This window comes from Lissotriton helveticus, chromosome 5_1 (assembly GCF_964261635.1).
Source record: "Lissotriton helveticus chromosome 5_1, aLisHel1.1, whole genome shotgun sequence".
NCBI classification, from domain to species: domain Eukaryota; kingdom Metazoa; phylum Chordata; class Amphibia; order Caudata; family Salamandridae; genus Lissotriton; species Lissotriton helveticus.
Window position 1 is genome coordinate 730274741 of NC_136065.1, and position 22964 is coordinate 730297704.

The following is a 22964-nucleotide window of genomic DNA, read 5'->3' on the forward strand; positions in this document are numbered from 1 at the left end:
CCGAGGCCTTCCGTTCTTGCTGCCCGGTGAGTACCGTTGCTGGGGTAGTATCTAGACAGGGTCAATTGCATTGTCTCTGGTCCGTGGGTTTGGGTACACAGATCCAACACGAAGTGTCCACTTAGGTGGATGCGGGTCCTGACGTGTCTCTTTATGAGACCGGTAAGTTTCGTACTGTTTTAGCAGTGCATCTAGTTTCTGTTCTAGTCCGTTCTGTTCTCGAGAAATTCATGTATTCTGTTTTCAGTATTCCAGGTAGTATTTTGTCAAAACTGTTATTTTAAATGTCATTCATGTATTTCAATGTCGTGGTATGAAAGTGGTGTAATTATCGTGTTCATTGTGTATTGTATTGTGTCTAGACTACAGTTCAGTCATGCCGTTGTTTTCCAAGTTACGTCAGTTAAAAACTAGAAAAGGTCTGTTAGAAGAAGCAGTTCCTGTCCCGCCTAGGGACAGTCCAGGTCATTTTATGTATCAAAAGCATGGCATAAGTGCCATATTATATCTAGATTTATGGGTGGAGTACACCAAACAGTTAGAAGAAAAGTACAGATGGCCCGTATCGGGTACATGGGATGCCGAGTGCATCATACGAGTAGAAGAAGTATTATGGAAAAAGAAAGCCAGACAGTCACAGAAGGATGCCATCGAGTTATGGCGCAAAGAATCTCATAAAAGAACCGAAAAAGAAATCAGAAAGTCAGAATTAAGTAGAGAATCCTTAGAAAAAGCCCAAGAAAGGGAACTAATCGAAATAGGTGAACGAGTTAAAACCGAACAGTCAGACAGACAGAGGAATGCCCTCATTAAGGGTATGTATCCTCTTCTTGCCGAGGGCTTGCCAAAAGCAACCCCGGAGGCATCCAGTAATTTTCCGCCACCCTTAGTTCCGACCAAGCTACGTCACAAACAGACCGCAGCTGATATTTTTCTCTCGTCCTATTTGGACGACACAGTCCCAGAATATGCAAATCCTGTTCCACCAGCTCCTGTAAATAATGTAATTCATGGTCCTCCAGCCACCGGGGCACCTGTTACAACACCTGTTACGGTACCCCCGGTCCAGCCCGTAGTACAAATTCCCGCCACATCAGCCACTACGAAGAGTATCAGTCGACGATTCCAGTATAGGGGCCGCGGGAGGAGGTCCTCCTGGTACCCCGCCGCCAAGTAGACGTTTAGGAGCAGTCGAGTTACATGAACGTGCGTTACAGCGTACGCCCAAATATAAGACTATTGCAGAAATCAGGCGACTTCTTACTGAATGCTGTTATGATCCAGTCCCAGGCGAGGATAGTATGGTTATATATTCCGTACGTATAAGGCAGGTGTCCGAGTATTTGGTCACCCTACCGAATATGAAAGAAGACCTAGACAGAATGTATCGTTTCATTCGTACAGGAGACGATCCAGAAAGTATTGGTGAAGTCATGTCTCTCAGAAAATCCGAGATCCAGTTCATGCTATTAAAGTTTCTGATCAATTGTTTAATACGGGAACAAGATTCCCTGACTAAAGATCCGGTCGAAATGAAAGTTCTGACAAGGTGGAGTGATAATATAGCCGAGGGTAAGCACAAGACACTCAATAGTATAGAGAATATGTACAAGAAAATACGTAAAGAAATAATAAGGTTACACGAACAACGCAAAGAAGCACAAGTAAGCGAGAAAGAAAATGACTCTTCTACTGAAGAGGTAGACGACGAGAACACCGCCAGAATAGCGTATGTAGGTAAATCTAGAATTCCAGACCGACATTTACGCCTAGAACACAAGAAAGTCTTTCATCTTCCAGCACCAGAACAAGGTTCTCTAGAACAAGTATTTCAAGCTACCGATCACATTCTGAAATCACGAATCGGTTATAGTGAATTAAGTACCATGCATGAACAAGAACTAGCCCGATCAGCAGTCCGATGGATTACTGATTCTACCACTTTTCCAGACGAAATAGTGGCACAAATGTTTCTGAAACTGCCCCCAGCCGAGCAGCGACTGGTGGGTATGTATATGATCCAGCACCTCATTACACTGTATGAGGGTCAACATTCTGATCCAGGTCCGTTACATGATATCCTGAACGAGCTACTCCAGTATAGATGGAAAGGTTTAGGTACCGATTTAATTAGTGTCATTCTAGAACAGCGCCACAAATATAGAACGTTTTTAAATCCGCATTTTGTTCATGTCTCACCTCCAGAAAGTAAACCGTTTTACATAGATAGACAGCATCCGTTACGAGAAGTACACCCAGTTAGGACACCAGATGGTGAAATGCAACGAGTATTTGTTTACACCCCAGTTACCAAGATGGAACTCTTAGAGATGAAGAAATTAATTCCCTGTCACGACAAAGATCCAGCAGGGTTCCACCGAGAATTAAAAGACATGCTCCGTATGGGAGAATACACGTATCCAGATATTATTAAAATGTTAAAAGTCCTGTTGCCTGCAGGGGTATACGAAAAACTCAAGGAAAAGGATTGGGAGGTGGGAGAGAAAAAGATCGATTGGACAGCTCTAGAAGCTGAAGATAAGATACGAGTACCAGGTACCGGTCTTGGAGATAAATGTAAAGAATTACCTGAATTGTTAATAGAAGTTTTGCCTAGGTTATTAGCCACTAAAAAGGAAGACTGGGATGCAATCTCAGCCTGTAAACAGAAACAAGACGAAGATACTAGTGATTTTTATTCTAGATTTGAGAAATGTTTTAGCATCAACAGTGGTTTGAAGACGAGTAGTGAGTCATACCCTCATCTTTTTGTTACTAAACTAGTCGAGAATTCAAGTCCACAAGTTAAAAATCGAGTTTTGAAAGTCGAAAGTACTTGGCAAGCTAGTACCCCGTCCCAAATGCTCCAGATGCTCCAGTACCACCAGAATAGAATCAGAGAAGAGCAAGAACACGAGAGAAGACGTATGAAAGACACGAAAATGAAAGTACTAGTTGCACAATCTGTTCCTCAAGACAGTCAGAAGAGGGGTCCGAATCAAGCCAGTCATCCTGCAGCTCCCGTTAAAGGGACATGCAATTATTGTAAACAGCCAGGTCATTTTATAAACGAGTGTGCAGTTCTGAAACACAATATAGCCACTGGTAAAACTAAAGAAAGACCACGTCCGCCTAGACAAGAACAAGTTTCACGGACTTCTCAGCCACAGAATGCACAACAGACAGTTCCAGCACCGCAGCCTATCGCTGCAACTCAGCATGTTACACAGCAGATGTACCAGTATGCTCAGACAGAGTATCCAGAGTATCAAGCGTACTCATGAAACAGCCTAGAGAGGGAGGTAGGCTTGCCTCTCATCGAGATTCCTGTAGATCAAGAAGGTCCCTATGTTCACAGCCAAGTATTAGGGAAAGACAGAAAGTTTCTGATTGATACAGGGGCAAGTAGGACTACTATTAGTCACGACGAGGTTCCAGGGGCTCCGCTCTCAGGCTCTAGAAATGTTTCCCTTGGATTTTCAGGAAAGCCAATTGTTAACGAGATTTCCAAACCAGTTACTCTAGAAGTAGGTCCATTGTCCCGAACTACTGATCTATTGCTTACGAAGTCATGTCCAGAAAATTTGTTAGGCATTAGGAAACTGAAAGAATTAGGTGCAGTTATTTGCTGCTCTCCAGAAGGAATACGTTTGTTTTTACGTGACTTCAAGGGTCACTATGTTTTACGAGATTTTGATCCAAGATTGTCTAATGTCCCGCAGCATCTATGGGCGCAAGGTCCAACTGATGTTGGTTTTATGCAAATCACACCCCATCGTGTGACTCTCAAGCAAGGTATAGTCTTGCCACGAATCAGACAGTACAGATTGCCACCTGAGGCTGTAGCAGCCTTATCCAAAATTATTGACGAGCTCATTGCTCAAGGAGTAGTTGTAGAAACTGACTCCAATGTATGTAATTCTCCTATCATTCCAGTCATGAAACGTACTGATCCAAATGCACCCCCAGTATATCGATTAGTGATTGACCTTCGAGAACTTAATAAATGTATCATTCCCCAGTACCCAGTTGTTCCAGATATCTCATCCCTATTGACAGCTATTGATTCTGAGGCTACATTTTTCACAGTCATAGACCTCAAAAACGCATTTTTCAGTGTCCCCATTCATCCAGACAGCCAGTACCTTTTCGGATTCTGTTTAAATGGAAGGAGCTATAAATTCACACGAGCTCCTCAAGGTTTCACAGAAAGTCCTAGCATCTACAGTCAAGCACTTAAGAGACAACTAGACAATATTCACATGCCAACTGACACTGCCCTGCTCCAGTATGTCGATGATCTACTGATCACAGCCCGTTCTGAACGTGCTTGCGAGCGAGCATCACTTACAGTCCTGTATTTTCTAGCCGAGATGGGGCACAAGGTGTCCCCTTCGAAGCTTCAATTCTGTGTCCAGCAAGTGATCTACTTAGGCCACTTACTGTCCAAGTGGGGTAGGCAGTTGACACCCGATCGTATCCAGTTAATAGCGAGTCTTCCTCAGCCCAAGACCCAGAAGGAGGTACGTGCTTTTATCGGCCTCACTTCTTATTGCAGACAATGGATTCCTCAGTATGCATTTCTAGCCAAGCCACTGATACAGTTAACGACACAGGAGGCAGCCGTATCGACTGTTCTCCCTTGGACATCTGAACATACACTTAGTTTCAATGAGTTAAAGAAAGCTTTATGCCAAGCTTCCGTTCTAGCTACACCGAACTACAGTAAGCCTTTTACACTTTTTGTCACAGAACGTAATGGTACTGCATTATCTGTTCTCACACAAGATCAAGCCGGACAATACAAGCCCTGTGCTTATTTTTCGAGCACACTAGATCCAGTAGCCCAGGCTCTGCCTGCGTGCCTCAAGTCAGTTGCAGCCACAGCACTAGCTATCAGACAAAGTGATTCCATAGTATTAGGACACTCCCTGACAGTACAAGTTCCACACTCCGTGGAAGTTCTTTTAAACCGAACACAGACTCAGCACTTGACAATTGCACGTTTGACAGGTTATGAACTGACACTGTTCCAGCCACACATAGAAATCAGACGCTGCAACGTTCTAAATCCCGCTACACTGTTACCATCAGTTACTTCAAATCCTGCCTCACATGACTGTGTGGAAGTAGTTAACACTATGACTAAGCCAAGACAAGATCTGACAGATATTCCATTACCAGATCCCGACCTGACACTTTATGTGGATGGTTCATGTATGAGAACCAGTACAGGAGAACTAGTAGCCGCGTATGCAGTGACTACTGACACTGAAGTTATTGAAACACACCGTATTGACACCCTGTCTGCTCAAGCAGCAGAGCTAGTTGCTCTGACTCAAGCCTGCATACACGCTAAGAACCTGAAAGTTAATATTTACACAGATTCACGCTACGCATTCGGAGTTGTACACGACTTCGGAGTGCTCTGGCAGGAGAGAGGTTTCATGACTTCTCATGGAACCAAGATTCAGCATGGTTTCCTTATTCAAGCTCTGTTAGATGCAATACATTTACCAACAGCTATCGCTATCATGAAGTGCAAAGCACATACGAAAGTCACTGACATTATTTCTCAAGGTAATGATCTAGCAGATCGAACAGCCAAGCTTACAGCACAGACACCAGACATACCAGTTAACAAGACACCGACATCCACTCTAGAACAGACTACTTGTATGACAGTTAAGGACCCTACTCAAGATGTCATAGACATACAGTTACATGCTACTCCTGAAGAAATCAAGAAATGGCCCGAACAAGGAGGGGTCCAGACAGATCAGGGATGGGTGACGAAGGGTAGAGCCACATGGTTTCTCCCCGACTCAATGGTTCAAGTCATTATCAATACCGCACATAGTCCAGCACACTTAGGAGAAAAAGCCATGTTAGACAGTATCCAGAACCTTTGGTTTAACAAGCATTTACGAGCTGCAGCCAAGCAGAAAGTCCGTACCTGTATGATATGTTGTCAGTTCAATCCAGGTAAAAGTGTCCCGGTGGAACAAGGTGGATTCCAGCCTCCTGACCACCCTTTTGAAGTCCTCCAGATGGATTATATCCAGATGGAGCGATGTCGAGGTTTCAAGTATGTCCTTGTAGTTGTATGCGCTTTGTCCAGGTGGACAGAAGCATATCCAGTCCCAGATTACACAGCCGCGACCACTGCCAAGCAGTTGGTTCGTGAATATTTCCCCCGTTATGGACTCCCTAGGGTCGTGTATTCTGATAACGGCCAGCCATTCTCATCTGAACTCATGAAGCATGTTTCCCTTTTACTAGGGTACCAGTGGAAGTTCCATTGTGTACGCCATCCAGAAGCAGCCGGTCTCGTAGAGAGACATAATCAAACCTTGAAAATCCGCATTGCCAAAATCTGTCAAGAAAAAGGTGTAGACTGGTTAGTTGCCTTGCCAGTCGCCCTATTTTATATGCGCATGGTCGCACACTCCAGATCAGGTCTGTCCCCTTATGAGGTCGTATTCGGCCGCCCCCCGAACGTGTGGGGTACACCCAGACCCCGAAGTATTACAGATGTTTCCAGTAATATGCTGACAGATTACCTAGCTTCCTTGATGTCTGCCCTACACTCTTGTCGTTCACAGGTTGCCGCCGCATTTCCAGACAATACCGAGGTGAAACCGCATGAAATTGTTCCAGGAAGCTTGGTTCTCGTCCGGAATTTTGATCGTTCAAGTCCGCTGGAGCCTCGCTGGAAGGAGCCGAAGTTGGTCCTTTTGACCACCCGTACTGCCGTCAAGTTGGAAGGCAGGAAGGGGTGGGTGCATCTGTCGCACGTCAAGAAATTTCATGGACTCCAACTACAAACTGTTTCCAAGAACTTTTCCAAGGATTGTCAAGATTTTAAAGACTGCCAAGAAACTATTCTTAAGGACTGTCCCGCAAATGACATTGATTCAAAGCCTCCCCTGTTAGAGAAAACTCCACAGCAGGAGTATAAAAGTAAGCTACGGTCTAGTAAAATAAGTCAGCCAGTTTAATTGTCTAAGTCCTCCCCTAGGTGAAACGGTTAGACAGGTATCTGACATGTATGAAATAGACCCCCATAGTGAGAGAGTTAGTCAAAACTCAATCCGATGTATCGTTTTTCTAAGTTTTATATTGTTTTTAAGCTTAATGGTTACCTGCACGAGCTATGCATTTCATTTATGTTTTCCAATTTCTCATGTAAATAAGTCTTCTAATGCTACAGTAGAGCACACGTTTAGTGATCTGCCTCCTCACGAACTATCCTATCGTCTTGCTATGCGCAACAATTCATTCATCCGTATGTTACATTATTCACACCAGACCAGCAATGCCACTAATTGTTGGGTGTGTGGTCGACTCCCCCCTTTCCAGACACCGAAGGGAGTTCTGCCACTGTTTCCTTATCCATTTTCACATAACGGTTCATGTGGAGCCTGGTCCATGTTAACGTCATCCACAACAGATATGTCCTTTTTGAATAGTACATGTTTTCCAGACAAGCAAGGTCTTCCCCACAGAACAGGGTTAGATCTAGAAAATGAAGTTTATAATTTAGGTAATTATTCTTCGAAATTCATGGTCCTGAATGTTCAGTCTGATCCTACTCCAGACTTACCTGCTATTTCAGTACTACCAGTCAAAGGCGAATTATGTGTCAGAAATAATGGTTCCGTACATGTAGGACATAGTGATTGTACTACTATTGTCAAGTATAGTGACAGTGGGAAATCTATTTTCAAAGCTTCACGTCATTCTTATTTTGTTTGTGGTCAGACCGCATATGTTCGTCTGCCCCTCGATTGGGAGGGAACCTGTTACATTGCCTTCCTACTGCCACCAGTTTTTCTAGCCCCATCTGATTATCATAGAAACACACATCTAGTACACATTAGACATAGAAGGGAGATTGAATCCCCGATTGTCGATCAAACTGAAACTGCTCTAGAACAGTATACAGATTTCAATAGAGGTTTCTTTTTCTTTATAGGACCTATCCAGAATAGTAAGTTAATCCGTAGATTGACCAGAACCCTTGAAGCAGTAGTGAATGAGACTGCCTCTGCCCTAGGTAACTTAACCGAAGAGCAATCTGCTATGAGATTTGTCGTGCTCCAAAATCGTCTCGTTCTTGACGTCATACTGGCCGATAGAGGAGGAGCATGTAGAGTCATCGGATCTAGTTGCTGCATTTTCATTCCTAATAACGCGCCGTCTGTTTATTCAGCTATAACCAGACTTCATAAAATTGCCCATCAGTTACACCAGAATCCAGGCACCTGGACATGGTCCGGTTGGTTTTGGAGTATAATTTCTGCCTGGGGATGGAAAGTATTGTCATTTCTAGGTATTGCAGTAGCGATCATATTCAGTTGCTGCCTCTGTATACAATGTGGCCCTGCGATTTGCGGCATTTGTGCTACCTCTTGTATTCCTAGTCCCAAGTCCCGTCCTAAATCCCGTTCCAAGAAAATTCGAGACGAGCAAATGATACTGTATGAAATGATAGATGGTATCATGAATATTGATGTTTCCTGATGGAAACGTAGTGACAAGGAGGGAATGTGGAAAAGTAAATTTTGCCATGTTCTGTGTCCCTACGTGTCCTCCATCCTATGTTGTATGTGCATGATTAATATGCATATGTATTCCCCATGATCGATTAAAGACGCAATTACAGTTGTGTCCATCTCCAGTATGCCAGTTTCCAGTTCTCGTGAAAGCTACGAGTATTAGGCCTATGTAAAGCTACGTTGCCACGTTTCTCAGTGTGCACGTTATTTCATTGAAAAGTCCCCGTTTCTAGGCCTCAAAAGGGCCCGGACTCAGATTCAGCTCCTGTTTTCCGAACCCTCGCTGAGGAGCAATACAGCCCCCACCTGTATCCCTGACCCTTCACTTACTTCCTGCCTCACAGTGCCCGGCTCGGCCTGGCTCTGCCTGCCAGTCTGCCAAGAGTATGTTATGATTCTAGTTATCAGTCCAGCCCTCCTTCTCTGCATTCCTAAGTTACTGAATCGCATCAATAGTTTCCGTCATGGTCTAGCCTTTACGTCTCCATGTAAGAGAAATACTGTATTTATGGTCATTTAATATTCCTCAACACACACTACATGTAGAATAATGCATGCACCAGTCTTAGTGTCTGTTAGCCTTTGCCCTGATAACTTTTGGATTCCATCAACATGTTCTCTAAACATCCGATACTAGATAGTGTTTAGGTACATGTCGCTCTGACTCTCCAGACTTCAGTCTCTGCTCCTAGCGCAGAAGTCATAGCCCCCAGCTTCTCCTAGTAACACGTCATCGTCAGTTTGCGCGCACCACTAGGTTAGAGGTCCCGGCTCCTTAGGTAGCCCCCTCCATGTTTCCGCCCCATTTATGACATATTCTGTTACGTTTACATCACATGTCTATGTTCACGCCTCTTGTTACACCTACTTTCACCCTTATCTTTCGTGACTGTTACAAGCCCCACCCACTGTTACGCCTACTGTATGTATTGTAATGCAATTGTTTTAACTATATATGCTTGTGCGCTGTTATTAAAAAAGTTATCCCTTTAGCGCGCTCATTCCAGCTCCTGCCCGACAGCTGTCGGGGCCCCCCCCTGTTGGCTAGCCATCCCAGATCTTGCCCGTGCAGGTTGTCCTGTTCCTGTCCTTTATGCTGTATTAAACCTGCAAACTCCTACTACCTCGAATCTTGACTCTTATTTATTGAGCTATCTGTTATTGTTATATCCAGTCAAAAATAGAGGTATTATTTGTTTATTTACCACAGGGAGACAGAGACAGGGAGAGACAGAGACAGGGAGAGACAGAGGGAGAGAGAGACAGAGACAGGGGGAGAGAGAGACAGAGAGAGAGACAGAGAGACAGAGACAGAGACAGAGAGAGAGAGAGAGAGAGAGACAGAGACAGAGACAGAGACAGAGACAGAGACAGAGACAGAGACAGAGACAGAGACAGAGAGAGAGAGAGAGAGATGTGTATGCCGGGTCTGGTGGCTCAGTGGACGAAGGCGTCTGCTGCAGGGATGTGTTCAACCTCATGATCACAACTTGTTTTTTGCTTTAGCCCCGCCCTCCCCTTCTTACTCCGCCCCCACCGGTGCAGCCCTCAGCCACAAACCACGCTGTAAATTTGGCCACCGAGAGAAAGTTTGCGAGTACCCATGATCTAGCGGATAAACTGTGTTATTATTACCATATATCCCAAACCTTTTCCACTTTGCTGCATAAAATGGCCTAGTGGTGGGTCTTCCTGCTTCCTTAGGAATTGTGATATAATCTGGTGGTAGGTTTAAATATCCAAACTCTAGGACTTCAAGAGCCAAATCACTAACTTGAGTTCCTTGGGGTTTGAATGACTGATTTCTCAATGGTTCGGTGTGTTATGTGGTGCTTCTGGTGTGGAACTATTGAGAATTCTAGTAGTGTGGTGAACCATGGTTGACGAGCCCATGTGGGAACCACCAGAATCGGTGTGAGAGATGTCGGCCCGAGTTTCCGAACCAGAAATGGAAGGAGAGGGAGAGGCGGAAAAGCATAAGCAAATATCCCTCCCTAGTTGATCCACAGGACATTGCCTTTGGCTAGAGGGTGTGAGAAACTGGAGGAGAAGTCTGGGCATTTTGAGTTCTCCGTTATGACAAAGAGGTCTATTTGTGGAAAAACACATTTTTGGAAGTAGGGAAAGAGAACTTGTGGGTGAAGTTCCCATTTGTGTACTTGTTGCCTCATTCTGCTGAGGAGGTTGGCAAAGATGTTGTCTGTCCTTGGAAGGTGTTCTGCCAAGAGTTGGATTTTATGATGAATAGCCCAACTCCAAATGGTCTGAGAGAGGCGTGACATTTGTACAGTGTCACCCCCCCCCCCCTGTTTTTGTACATAGTAAGCTTGTTGTCATGTTGTCATGCCGCTGCATTTCTCTTAATCGAGCTAGACTGTCTCGCAGAGTCGTTTTAGATCAAAACGACCGACAAGCGTCACAGCCTTCTTTATGCTCCGGGGAGAAACAGAGGTTACAGACCTTATGAAGGTCGGTGTGCAGGTATTTGGAATAACACCAAGGGCAGAATTGAAATGGCATCTGTTCCATCGGCAGAAGACTAGATGATGGATTTTCGAGTGGAAGTAGACAGAGGAAAACGTGCTAGGACCGAAGGCCGCTGTTAGTTTCCCGACTGAATAATTAAAGTTTTCAGAATTTTAGACATGCAGAAGGTGGAAAATGTGATCTCTTGATAACTTTATTGCAGTCGTAGACCATAAAAGCACAAGTAAAATATATACATATACGGAATAAAATACATAAGTAATTATAAAATACATGGTTAAAAAGTTATTAAACAGTAAGTTATCAAAGTAATGGTATCAAAACATCCCAGTTAATCACAAATTGTTGCAATTCATTAAAGTGAGCCTTCTGCGCCACAAACCATATAAAAAACGGGATACCGCAAACACAATAGAGGGGGAGGTATCATATCGTAAAATTCTAACAGCTTGAGCACATTGTCTTAAACCAAGGTTTCTACATAGCGGTGCCAACCAGCATCTCCTTATTGTACTGTAGGCTGGGCAGAAGAATAGGACGTGGACGGTATCCTCTTTGATGTTGTTACAAACTGGGCAGATTCCCTCTTCTCGTCCATTCCATTTGCAAGTAAATGCCCCAATAGGTAGACAACCATGTCTTAATTGTGTGTAAAGTTTTCTTGCGAGGGGAGGCTGTATTAAGTCCAGAAACTCCTCCCTCTTAGATACGAGTTTTACCTGCAAAAACTCTGCAGACAGACTGTCCAGCGTTGTCGAGCTATACAGAAGGCTTAGGTTATAATGTCTCAGGGAGGCCAATAGCTCCAATCTCTTCACTCTCGAGCAGCTCAACTCTGGGGTCTCCCATAATTGAGGCATACCAATTTGATGTACAAGGGCCTTGATGTGGGCTAGCCAGGGGATATTCTTGGTCTTTAGGTGCCCCCAGACTGCAGCAAACTCAGCTCTATAATCCTCAAGCTCAGGCACTGTCCAAAGCCTTCTCCAATACAGAAGAGGAAGGGTGGCTAGCAGTTCTGAAATGGGCTCTAGGCCTAGGTCGAGTCTCAGGGGTGTGAGCGGGGTGCTCTGGGGAAGGCCTATCAGGTTCCGCATAAAGGCCTGTTCCACCTTAAGAAGGCTTGGTGTGCTCTTATGACCGCAGAGTTCTGCACCAAACATCACAGCTGGTCTAGCTTGCGCCCCATAGATCTCAAGGGCAGGGGCAACTGGCTTAAACAGGGTTGCTCTGTAGAACCTCCCAATGCCCCCTCCAATCTGCGCCAACCTCAAAGCAGATTTGGATATTTGTGGGCCCCAACCGAAATCTTCAGTTAGGGTAACCCCCAAGTATATAAAGGTTCTCACCCTTTCGAGCGGGACGCCATTTAATACCGGGTTAGGGCGAGTTCGCTTTGGGGGATGGAAGATCATAAACTTCGTCTTTGCTAAGTTTATCTCCAATCCCCTCAGAGCGCAGAAGGAAACAAAACCATCCAGGACCCTCTGGATATCTGATGATGTTCGAGACAACAACAGAGTGTCGTCTGCGAACATCAGAGCAGGTACCCGGCCAGTGGCCAACCAGGGAGCATCACTGTCTCCGACCTTATCCAGTTCACCCACCAGGCCATTTATATAAAGACTAAAGACCGTGGGGGCCAGGGCACACCCCTGGCGTACGCCTCTAGTCACGGGGAAGAGGGCTGATAATTCCTCATTCTTCCCGCATCTCACCTTGGCGTAATTCCCTACATGGAAGCGCATCAGGACATCTAGCAGATAGGGCAGGAGGTCTAGTTCTTTCAGTACCCTACACAGGCTTTCCCTGGGGACAAGGTCGAAAGCAGCCCGCAGGTCTACGAAAACAAGGTAGAGGCTGCCACCCACTACACTTGCCATGTCTTCCAAAATAGGACCTGCAACCTAAAAATTTGGTCCAGGGTCGAAATTCTAGCTCTGAAGCCGGCCTGTAGGGTAGTCAATATTTTTTGCTCCTCCATCCACCCCAACAATCTATCCAGAAGGACTCGGCCCATTAGCTTCTGTGAAGTATCCAGGAGACTAATCGGCCAATAATTTGATGGCACTAAGGGGCAGCCCTTCTTGAAGATTGGCACAATCTCCGCTCCTGCCCAGGTGTCCGGTATCTTGGCTCCCCAAAGGACAGCATTGAATAGAACAGCCAAGTACGGGGCCCAGATTCTTGGCTGGGAGTGGAAAAGGTCTCCTGGTAGTCTGTCGAGGCCTGGGGCTTTGTTGGGTAGTTGCCTGGTGATCACCGATTCCACCTCTTTGACTGAGATGCTCTCGGTGTCTCCAGGGCCCTCCCTTGTCCTGGTGTCCCGCTGACCTAACGGATAACCCAAGTCCGAGGCCCCCCGCAGTCGATACTCGTGCGGGGGGTCTGGGGCTCGGCCAGCCGGAGGGCATCATCTGTCACCGATCTCTCTGCCCCATTTAGGTGTTCACTAGTATCAGTCTCAGGGCTGGTGTAAAGTGCAGCGAAGTGTGCCTCCCAGACTGACGGAGCAATGTTTTGTTGAAGAGGCTCCCCTCCCTCTTTTAGACCAGAGTTTACTATTGCCCAGAATAATTTGGTGTCCTTTGCTAATAAGGCCCCTCTTAGATCTTCCCACCTGGCTTCTTCCCACTCCCTCTTGCCCCTAGCGAGCTCCTTTTTATATAGCAGTCTGGTTGCCCTAATATGTGATCAAAACAATACCGAGAAGGGTAGATTGAATTGTGTACCAAAGGGATCCTGATTAACGGTTTTGAATCTGAGCGCTGCAATACAGGTCTGGGCCTGTCGAACCAAACATTATTGTTTGGAAAAAGCAGTGCTAAAAACACTTTTTCAAACAAATGCAACACCCACTGATTAACCACCGCTTTGGGGGAATACTTCTACACAGTCTATGCAACGCATGTGTATCTGCAGCACACATGCCTCAACTGGATTATGTTACCTACCCTGTAGCATCTGTTCTTGGCATGTAGAGCTTTAGATTCACATGCGCCCTTCCTCTTACCCAAACACCTGTGGTTGTTGCAGTTCTTATTACTCAAATTACATATGTATGGACATTTCTCAAACAAACCTCCTATAGTTGTTACCAACACTGACACTCCTGCCCTCCCCTGTAACTACACTATCCGATCCAATCACACAGATCCCTCCCTAAGCGTCCCTCCCTATAATACCATCACGTCCTCCCCCCCTCAACGGGAAACATGCCCTACTACAGCAGGAGCTAACTTTTCCAGTAACTCCCCTGTCTCTCCCTTCCCAACCTTGCACACTACCCCCCCTATCCGTCCATCTTCTATCCCAGTTCTCTTAGGAACTAACAGACTCCCACCTTACCCGACATCTCCTAGACCGCCCCAACTACTTAGAACTATCCCCCCCTGCCCCCCCACTCTTTTACCTGTCCCCTCTCCCCTCTGCTGCATGTTGATAAACTGCAGATCCGCCTCCTGCCACGCAACTGAGATTGCGGAAACCATTCTCAGTGAAAACATAGACATTGCATTCCTAACTGAAACTTGGCTCTCCACCCACTCTACTCCTATCCTCGACTTGCTCATCCCACCAGGCTACTCTATCATTAGAAAAGATAGAATCGATCAAATAGGAGGAGGCCTTGCCCTTATCTTTAAGGACCAACTCGACATCTCACTTATCCAGCTCCAAGACCCCTTGTCCTTTGAATACCTCTGCGCCGACCTCTCCTCTCCTGGATTTCCCACCACTCGACTTCACACCATTTACCACCCCCCGGGAAACTGTCTCCCCTTCACCGATGAGATGACCGATCTTATTACTCAAGCCTCGCACTCCCACTCCAAGAATCTCTTCCTCGGTGACTACAACATCCACTGGAACAAAAGTGATTACCCTGCTGTCATCCAATTTAAAGAAACTTTAGACATCACTGACCTGACCCAACTCTGCCTTGCCCCTACTCACACCAAAGGTGCCACCCTCGATGCTATTGTGACGAGCAAGGATCTGGCCTCTCTCTCGAATATCCTTCCTGTAGACTGGTCTGATCACCACCTCATCCTTTTCACCCTGAATAACCCCATTACTCGCACCGCCCCTATTAGAACTTTACCTATGAAACCCACTCGCAACCTTCACCTTATTCCTCCTGGCGAATTGGAATCCACAATTAAAACTCGCTTACTTCTCCCCCCTCCCTCTCATAGCACCAACGACCTTACTGACCATTATAATAAATCTATTCTTGGTGCCCTCGACCTACTTGCCCCAATTAAACTCAAAAAACAAAAAAACATCCCTCCCAAATCCTGGTTCAATACAGAACTCAATAATGAAAGACGGGCCCTTAGACAATCAGAACGTGCTTGGAGAAGTCATCCCTCGTCAGACAACCTGGCTCTCCTGAGAACCTGCAGAGCCCATTACAAAAAGCATATCTTTACCGAAAAGGCCTCTTTTCTCCGGTCACAACTTGACCAGGCCAAAAACCGCCCTAGAGAACTTTTTAACATCGTTAAAAAACAAAGTTCCTCTGGCCCGCCTATTTTAACAGCCTCTGTTGAAAGATGCGAAGAAATCGCTAGCTTCTTCTCGAATAAAGTCAACAATATCGAACTTTCTTTCTCCCCCCCTCTTCTCGGTCACCAACCTTCCCCCAACCAACATACCCTCCCGAACATTCCTAGTTCACTTTTGTCCTCCTCTCTCCCGCATCTCGACTCATCTCAACCCCTCCCTGCTTTACCCCTTCTCGACACTTCTCAGACTGATCCTCTCTCTAAAAACAAGGCTCTATGGAGCGAATTCAGTCCAATATCTCAATCCTCCATCATCAAAATCATTTCGAAACTCAAACCATCCTCTCAATCTAAAGACCCTCTCCCTGCCCATTTAGTTCAGGAACTCAAATACATCATTGCCCCTTTATGGACCGATATCATCAACTCCTCTCTTTCCACTGGCTGTGTTCCTCCCTCCCTTCAGCTAGGTCAAATCTCCCCCATTCTTAAAAACCCCACCGCTGACCCTAATGACCTGAACAATCTTCGCCCTATCTCGAACCTTCCCCTCCTCTCTAAAGCCCTCTAAAAATGTGTCCTGTCTCAACTAAATGACCATATCAACCTCTTCAATCTCCTTGACGTTTTCCAATCTGGTTTTAGAAAGGGGTGCAGCACTGAAACTGCTATGCTCAATATTACAGATGACATTCATCGCTCTTTAGACAAAGGCGAATCCTCACTACTTATCCTCCTCGATCTCTCAGCCGCTTTCGATACTGTCCACCATCCCACCCTTCTTAACACCCTCAAAGATCGTTTTGGCTTTGAAGGCACTGTACTCAACTGGTTCTCTTCATTCCTTCAAAATCGATCACAACATATCAAGCTCAGTCACTGCCTCTCCAAACCCCAACCTGTCTCACTCGGAGTACCTCAAGGGTCTATCCTCTCCCCAACCCTATTCAATCTTTTTATGGAACCACTCACCCTCATTCTCAATGAAGCCAAAATCAGTTACCACCTCTATGCCGACGATACTCAACTATACTACAGGATTAAATCCCACAATGACATCCTCCACATCAATGACACCCTGATTAAAGTCCAATCATGGTTCCATCTTAATCATCTCAAACTTAATCCTAAAAAAACTGAAATCATCTTTTTCACTCCCAAAAATAATTCCATTCCCATTCAACTCTGGATCAATGATATCAATGCACTTAATTGCTCCCTCTCCACCTCTAACTCTGTCAAATCCCTAGGTATCAGCATTGATCATAACCTTAATCTCATTCCCCACATCAAAAACGCAGCCAAAAGTGCTCTTTTCTCCCTTCATCACCTCAAAAAAATTAAACCCTTCATACCAGCAGATGATTTCAAAATCGTTGTCCAATCTCTTGTCCTGTCTAGGATTGACTATGGTAACGCCACTCTTGCTGGTACCCCTAAAGTCCACCTAGCACCGATTAAATCTGTTCTCAACCTAGCTGCCAGACTTATTACTGACTGTAAAAAATGTGACCATATCTCCCCTGTTCTCAAAAACCTAAACTGGCTCCCAATTGAAGGTCGATCCACCTACAAAATCGCCTGCATCACGCACAAAGCTCTTCACCAAAACACCCCTTCCTACCTTTCGAGCAAACTACAGAAAGCAGGGTGCTCCAGGTCCCTGAGGAGCACTAACTCCCTTGTTCTTATCCCTCCTAAACTAAAATGTAATAAGACCCAATCACGTGCATTCTCTGGCAATGCTCCTACAATCTGGAATTCACTCCCCAAGGATCTTCGCTGTAACCCCTCTTACCCTCTCTTCAAAAAAAGACTCAAAGTTCTCCTCCTCAATAAATATTGGGGTTCTTAATGTTACTGATTTTGTCCCTACTCGTTACCTCTATGCTCTGATTTGCTATTATTACCCACCCCCTCTCCCCCTTTTTCACTCACTCGCCCTCACCTCTCCCCCGCTCTCTCTCTAATTTTTAGTCCCTGTCCCCTCTTATATCCCTCAGTTCTTTTGCCCCCTGCACTCATTTAACGCAATGTTTTTATCTTGTTTGAATTTTTCTGCTCATTTCCAATTGTATATTGTATTATAACCTGTTTATTTATCATGTAAAGCGCTCTGATACTCCCGGGTCCAGCAGCGCTATATAAAACCTTTGAAATAAATAAATACATTTCTATACTACACTTTCTTACCCCATTCTCACCCTCTAGCTAGAAAACAATCTAACAATGGAGTCAATGCCCATGCGCAGCATCACTGAAAGGAGGAGTCATCTTGTGACTGGAAAAGACTTATTTGAAGGAAAACAACTTGTAAACAACCGGACCCAACACTAGATGGCAGTAGTATCAAAAGCATGTGTATTTACAGCACACATGCCTCAAACTAATTTGTTTTTGCATGATCGTTTACTCATAAAACATATTGGGTGATTTATCAAACAAATTGACATAGATGAGGAAAAAGTAGACCTGAAACTACCTTTTACTGGTGCCCCATCCATTATCTCATACTTCGCAATTGTTTCTGTTTCAGTTGTGGTGCTGGGTCCTGTTCAGTTAAAAACAACAATGAAATTTCCAAGTTAAAACCCCTTCATTATTATTTTCAAACTACACAATCCACTCCTCCTTTTGAAAGGTAGTTCTCCAAGGTTTATAAAAAATGCCAGAAAACTATGTGCTTGGCTAGTAAGAAATGTCAGGTATAACAGAAAGACTACACTTTACACACTAACAGAATTAAATCATTGCTTACCCAGTTATGCCACTGCCTGCTGTATGGTGGCCTGACTACATACACAAATACACAGAAGACTGAGTGGGGGCACATATAAAAGAAACATTTGGACAGGCAACATGTGGCTTAATGTGCCTGTGCAAGCAAACACAGGCGTGCGCAAATACACTGAGTCAAATCAATTTATGCTGCATCTCTGCATAATTTTGCTCTGCGTACTATTGTTTATTTAATCTGCAAGCTTGTGGTGATGTCTGGCAAATGCATCAGAAACTAGAAGAAGAAAAACAGCAGCAGCACAAATTGTGGAACAAACTAGGCACACACATAGGAGGAACATGGCATGTCTGATCACAATGAGATATGGCAGAAATAATCTGCATGTTTTTGTAAATTCCTGTGTTTGCACATATTAGCACATTAAAGCCGGACCGGTCAGTTTTGCCAATGCTTGCTGTCAATTTGGTCGATATCTCTAGATTTTACCATTTCCACTTACAGTTTAGCATAGTACGTTACATATATGATTTTGAATGAAAGAATGAAGTAGTCCAACCAACTCAATTTGAGAGGATAACAGATTTGCATGCAGTGTACAGGAAAATCAGGTCCATGGTATAGCTCTCATTGTTGGCAGTGAGGGTGCAATGTTGTAATAGTTTGTTGTATGATAATGAACGGAAAAGGATGTGTGGTGTGGATGGCTTCATCTTTTTCTGCAAGAAGGATAAGTTACTTACCTGTAATCCTAGTTCTCTTCCAGGGGTATCCTCATCAAAGTCATAAGCAGTGAATATTCCCGCCCATGTGCGGGACCCCGGAAACAATATAAAAATATATATGGAAAAACATATATATCTCGCTCCACATATATGTATGTACATATATTAATTTTTCTCATAACAATGCAGCCCCAAAACTGAGGCTAAACAAAGTAATCACTCATACATGCACTGAAATTAGCAAGGAAATAAAAAACACATTAGGTCCAATAGCCCTTGAACTTTGTGTTTTAATGAGTAAAAACACTCATAAATCCAGAAAATTGCTAATAAATAGACATTGTTAGCCACAGGCTGCATTGAAAAGCAATAACATAGAAAATGAAAGCATATTCAACAAAAACTGGCACCGTGCCTTTAAGGAAGCCATGACCCCAGGCTTCCCATCATGTCTCAGGGGTGATAGTTAGGTCAGTTGTTCTTTGCATAACCCTGAAGTCAGGGCTCACCCATAAGTCGGAGACGTACAAATCTCATTTACCTTGGGAAGCGGGTGGGTTGCTTATGACTTTGATGAGGATACCCCTGGAAGAGAACTAGGATTACAGGTAAGTAACTTATACTTCTCTTCCAGGGGATCCTCATCAATAGTCATAAGCACTGAATAGAATAGCAAGCCCATCAACCACCTGCAGGTAAATGAGAAGTACATGACCCAACCAAAAACCAATCATAACAGCCAAGAACTCCGCTGTTAAACAGATTTCGCAAGGAGGTCTGGCCTACCTGGGTATCTGCTCTAGTGTCAGAATCAAGACAGTAATGCCTGGTAAATGTATTGACGGACCTCCAGGTCGCCGCCTTACAGATATCAGACATGGGCACATTATGGAGAAAAGCCGCAGTCGCAGCTCTACCCCTGGTGGAATGCGCCTTGGGAGAAAACCCGAGAGTCTTCTGCGCCAACTGGTAAGCAAGCTTGATACACGAAACGATCCATCTCGAAATAGAACGTTTCGAGGCTGCATGACCTGTTCTGATCGATCCATGTTAACAAATAGTTGATCAGACTGACGTATAGACTTGGACCTATCCAGATAGAATTTTAAAACCCTTTTCAGGTGCAAAGAATGCAAAGCCCTCTCAGCTGGAGTAGAGGGATTGGGAAAGAAAGTGGGCAGAGAAATGGTCTGATTGTCATGGAAATCTGACACCACTTTAGGAAGAAAAGACGGATGTATCCTTAGTCCCACTCTATTCAAATGAAACACAGTATAGGGTTCTTTGGAACAGAGAGCTTGGATCTCGCTCACCCTACGAGCTGACGTGATTGCTACCAAAAGAGCAGCTTTCCAGGAAAGGTGCTGCAAAGTAGCTTTATGAATGGGTTCAAAAGGAGGACCCATTAGCTTTGACAGCACCAGGTTCAGCTCCCAGGGAGGAGAAGGAGGACGCAGTGCAGGGTACACTTTTTTCAACCCTTGCAGGAAGTCCTTTACAGCTGGCAACTGGAAAAAAGAAGGTTGTGAAGGTGGCTGCCTACAAGCTGTTATAGCAGCTAAATGCACCTTAATAGAATTAAACTTTAAATCTGCCTTAGCCAGATACAATAAATAGGGAAGAACTGCTTCTTCCTGACTCTTAATAGGATTATGACCGTTTTGCATACACCACATATAGAAGCGCTTCCATTTGCATGCATAAGAATGTCTTGTGGAAGGACATCTCGCCTCTTTTAGGATGGACATGCAGTCCTGCGGCAGTCCTAGATGGCCATACTGTATGGCCTCAGGAGCCATGCTGCCAAGCTCAGTGACGGAAGGTTGGGATGATGAATCCTCCCGTTCATCTTGGATAACAGGTCCGGCCTGCATGGTAGCCTCATGTGAGGAGTCACTGACAGGTGAAGCAGGTCTGTGTACCACCATTGCTTCGGCCAGTCGGGGGCAATGAGGATCATCAGTGTGCACGAGTGTGTCAGCTTGCTCACCACCTTCGGGATCAGCAGAAGGGGTGGAAAGGCGTACGCAAATTCCCCTGACCAGTCTATCAAAAGGGCATTCCCTTTCGATCCTGGTCAGTAAAACCTTGAGGCAAAGTCTCGGCATTTGGTGTTTTCGTCGTCCGTGAACAGATCTATGGTGGGACGACCCCAAGACTGGAAGATGTCTTCTACTACTGCGTCGTTGAGAACCCAGTCTTTCCTGTCTTCGAAATGCCGGCTTAGTGCGTCCACCCTCACATTCTGTTCTCCTGGGAGGTGGACTGCTGTGACGGACAACTTGCGAGCCAGAAGCCAATGCTAGATGCGTTGGGCTTCCAATGAAAGAGTTCTTAAGCGTGTTCCACCCTGCTTGTTCGAGTGGTACATTGTGGTGGTGTTGTCCGTCTGTACTAATACTGAAGCTTCTTGAAGCGAGGGAAGGAACGCTTTGAGGGCTAGGTGGACTGCTCTCAACTCCAACATGTTGATGTGGTAGGTACTTTCTTTGGAAGCATTATCAAGGGGGGTTGCTTTGCACACCTATCAATCCACATCATTTCTTTTCTTCAACTTTAAAGTATATTTGCGTGCATCTTGGGTACCGTGATCTACCCGAAGTCACGGTGCAAAGTTAGACATCCAACCACACAGAAGCAGGTTCTCACTCCTGACCCAGAGCACAGTTAATAGGAAAGTTTCAATCACTTATAGGCTGATCCATTGTTAACATCAATAATCCATGTACTGCCAAAAATTGTAGGTCCATTATTTTATTTCTTGATTATTTGTTGTGAATAAACACGCAAGATGAATGTGTTTTTATACAGCTTCTGGTGCCTCGGGTATGCTCATCCAAACCTTTGCCCGGGCACTTAACAAAAACATAAAGCATTCATAGTTGTAGTCAAAGTTCACAAATCACCCAATGCATTTCGGGCTGTCATTAAGCCCTTCTTCAGGGGTTTACTACAAATGAAAAAAAACATTAATCAGATTACGATCATATGAACATCATTCCATCACATATACAATTGCCATGCTAACAGGTCGATACTCTATGTTTTCCCCGCGCTTTTCCCTCTACACAAGCGTAACTGTACTTCTCACGCTATTATATCTAAAACGTTATGCCAAATTATCACTGGTGTTACTTATGTATAAACCACCTTTCAATCCCCTCCCGTGGGACCACCCAGCACGGTTTTTCAGTCATGTCATAAAATCCTGAAACAATATCCCGTACCTTTCACATCTCGGTTACGTCTATTCGCGCTGAAATCCATTTTCTCAAATTCAAGAGTTGAAAAAACTAACGACGGATTTCCTGTATCAGTTTTAAACCGTCATGACGTTACCCCGCCTCCAGTAGTTGACCTATTGCTCCTACCCTGTGGTTTTATACTGACCTCCCTTTCCTACATGTCCCATAAACCATCTAATCGGATAGCTCACAACCCTCAATTGCGTCACAACTTCCTTCATTATCGTTCTTAGATAATAGCAATTAACGTTTCAATTGTGTACCCCGCCCTCCCTTACGATGTAAAAATCTAGCGCGATTCCTATTGCATCAAATGGCACGTATCAATAGCCTGTGTATACATAAATGCAATCTTAACAACACCTAATAGTTGATGGTAAAGACAGTGTTCGAAAAAAATGGAAAAGTACAATGCAATAGTTCGTGCCCATGAAATCAAATACTGGCTCATGTTCTCTTCAACAAACTTGAATGTTCATCTCACGTGTGTTGCGTTACGTGTTTATACAGATTAATCCAATGTTTTCCACTTTTCTGGTGCATCTAGCTTGTCGGGTAGAAGAAAAATGAAGCATTATCAAGGGGGGTTGCTGTGCACACCTATTAATTCACATCATTTGTTTTCTTCAACTTTAAAGTATATTTGCGTGCATCTTGGGTACCGTGATCTACCCAAAGTCACGGTGCAAAGTTAGACATCC

The 22964-nt window shown here is 44.7% G+C and overlaps 1 protein-coding gene across 1 annotated transcript in view; it reads right to left on the bottom strand.

Annotated features, from left to right (window-relative positions):
- The window catches only part of VPS26A (VPS26 retromer complex component A), a 260399-nt gene that overhangs the window by 71684 nt on the left and 165751 nt on the right, over nt 1-22964 (bottom strand). The window contains exon 7 of the mRNA XM_078643202.1: nt 18039-18107. Coding sequence (XP_078499328.1) covers nt 18039-18107 — 69 coding nt within the window. The remainder of the gene's footprint in view (nt 1-18038; nt 18108-22964) is intronic.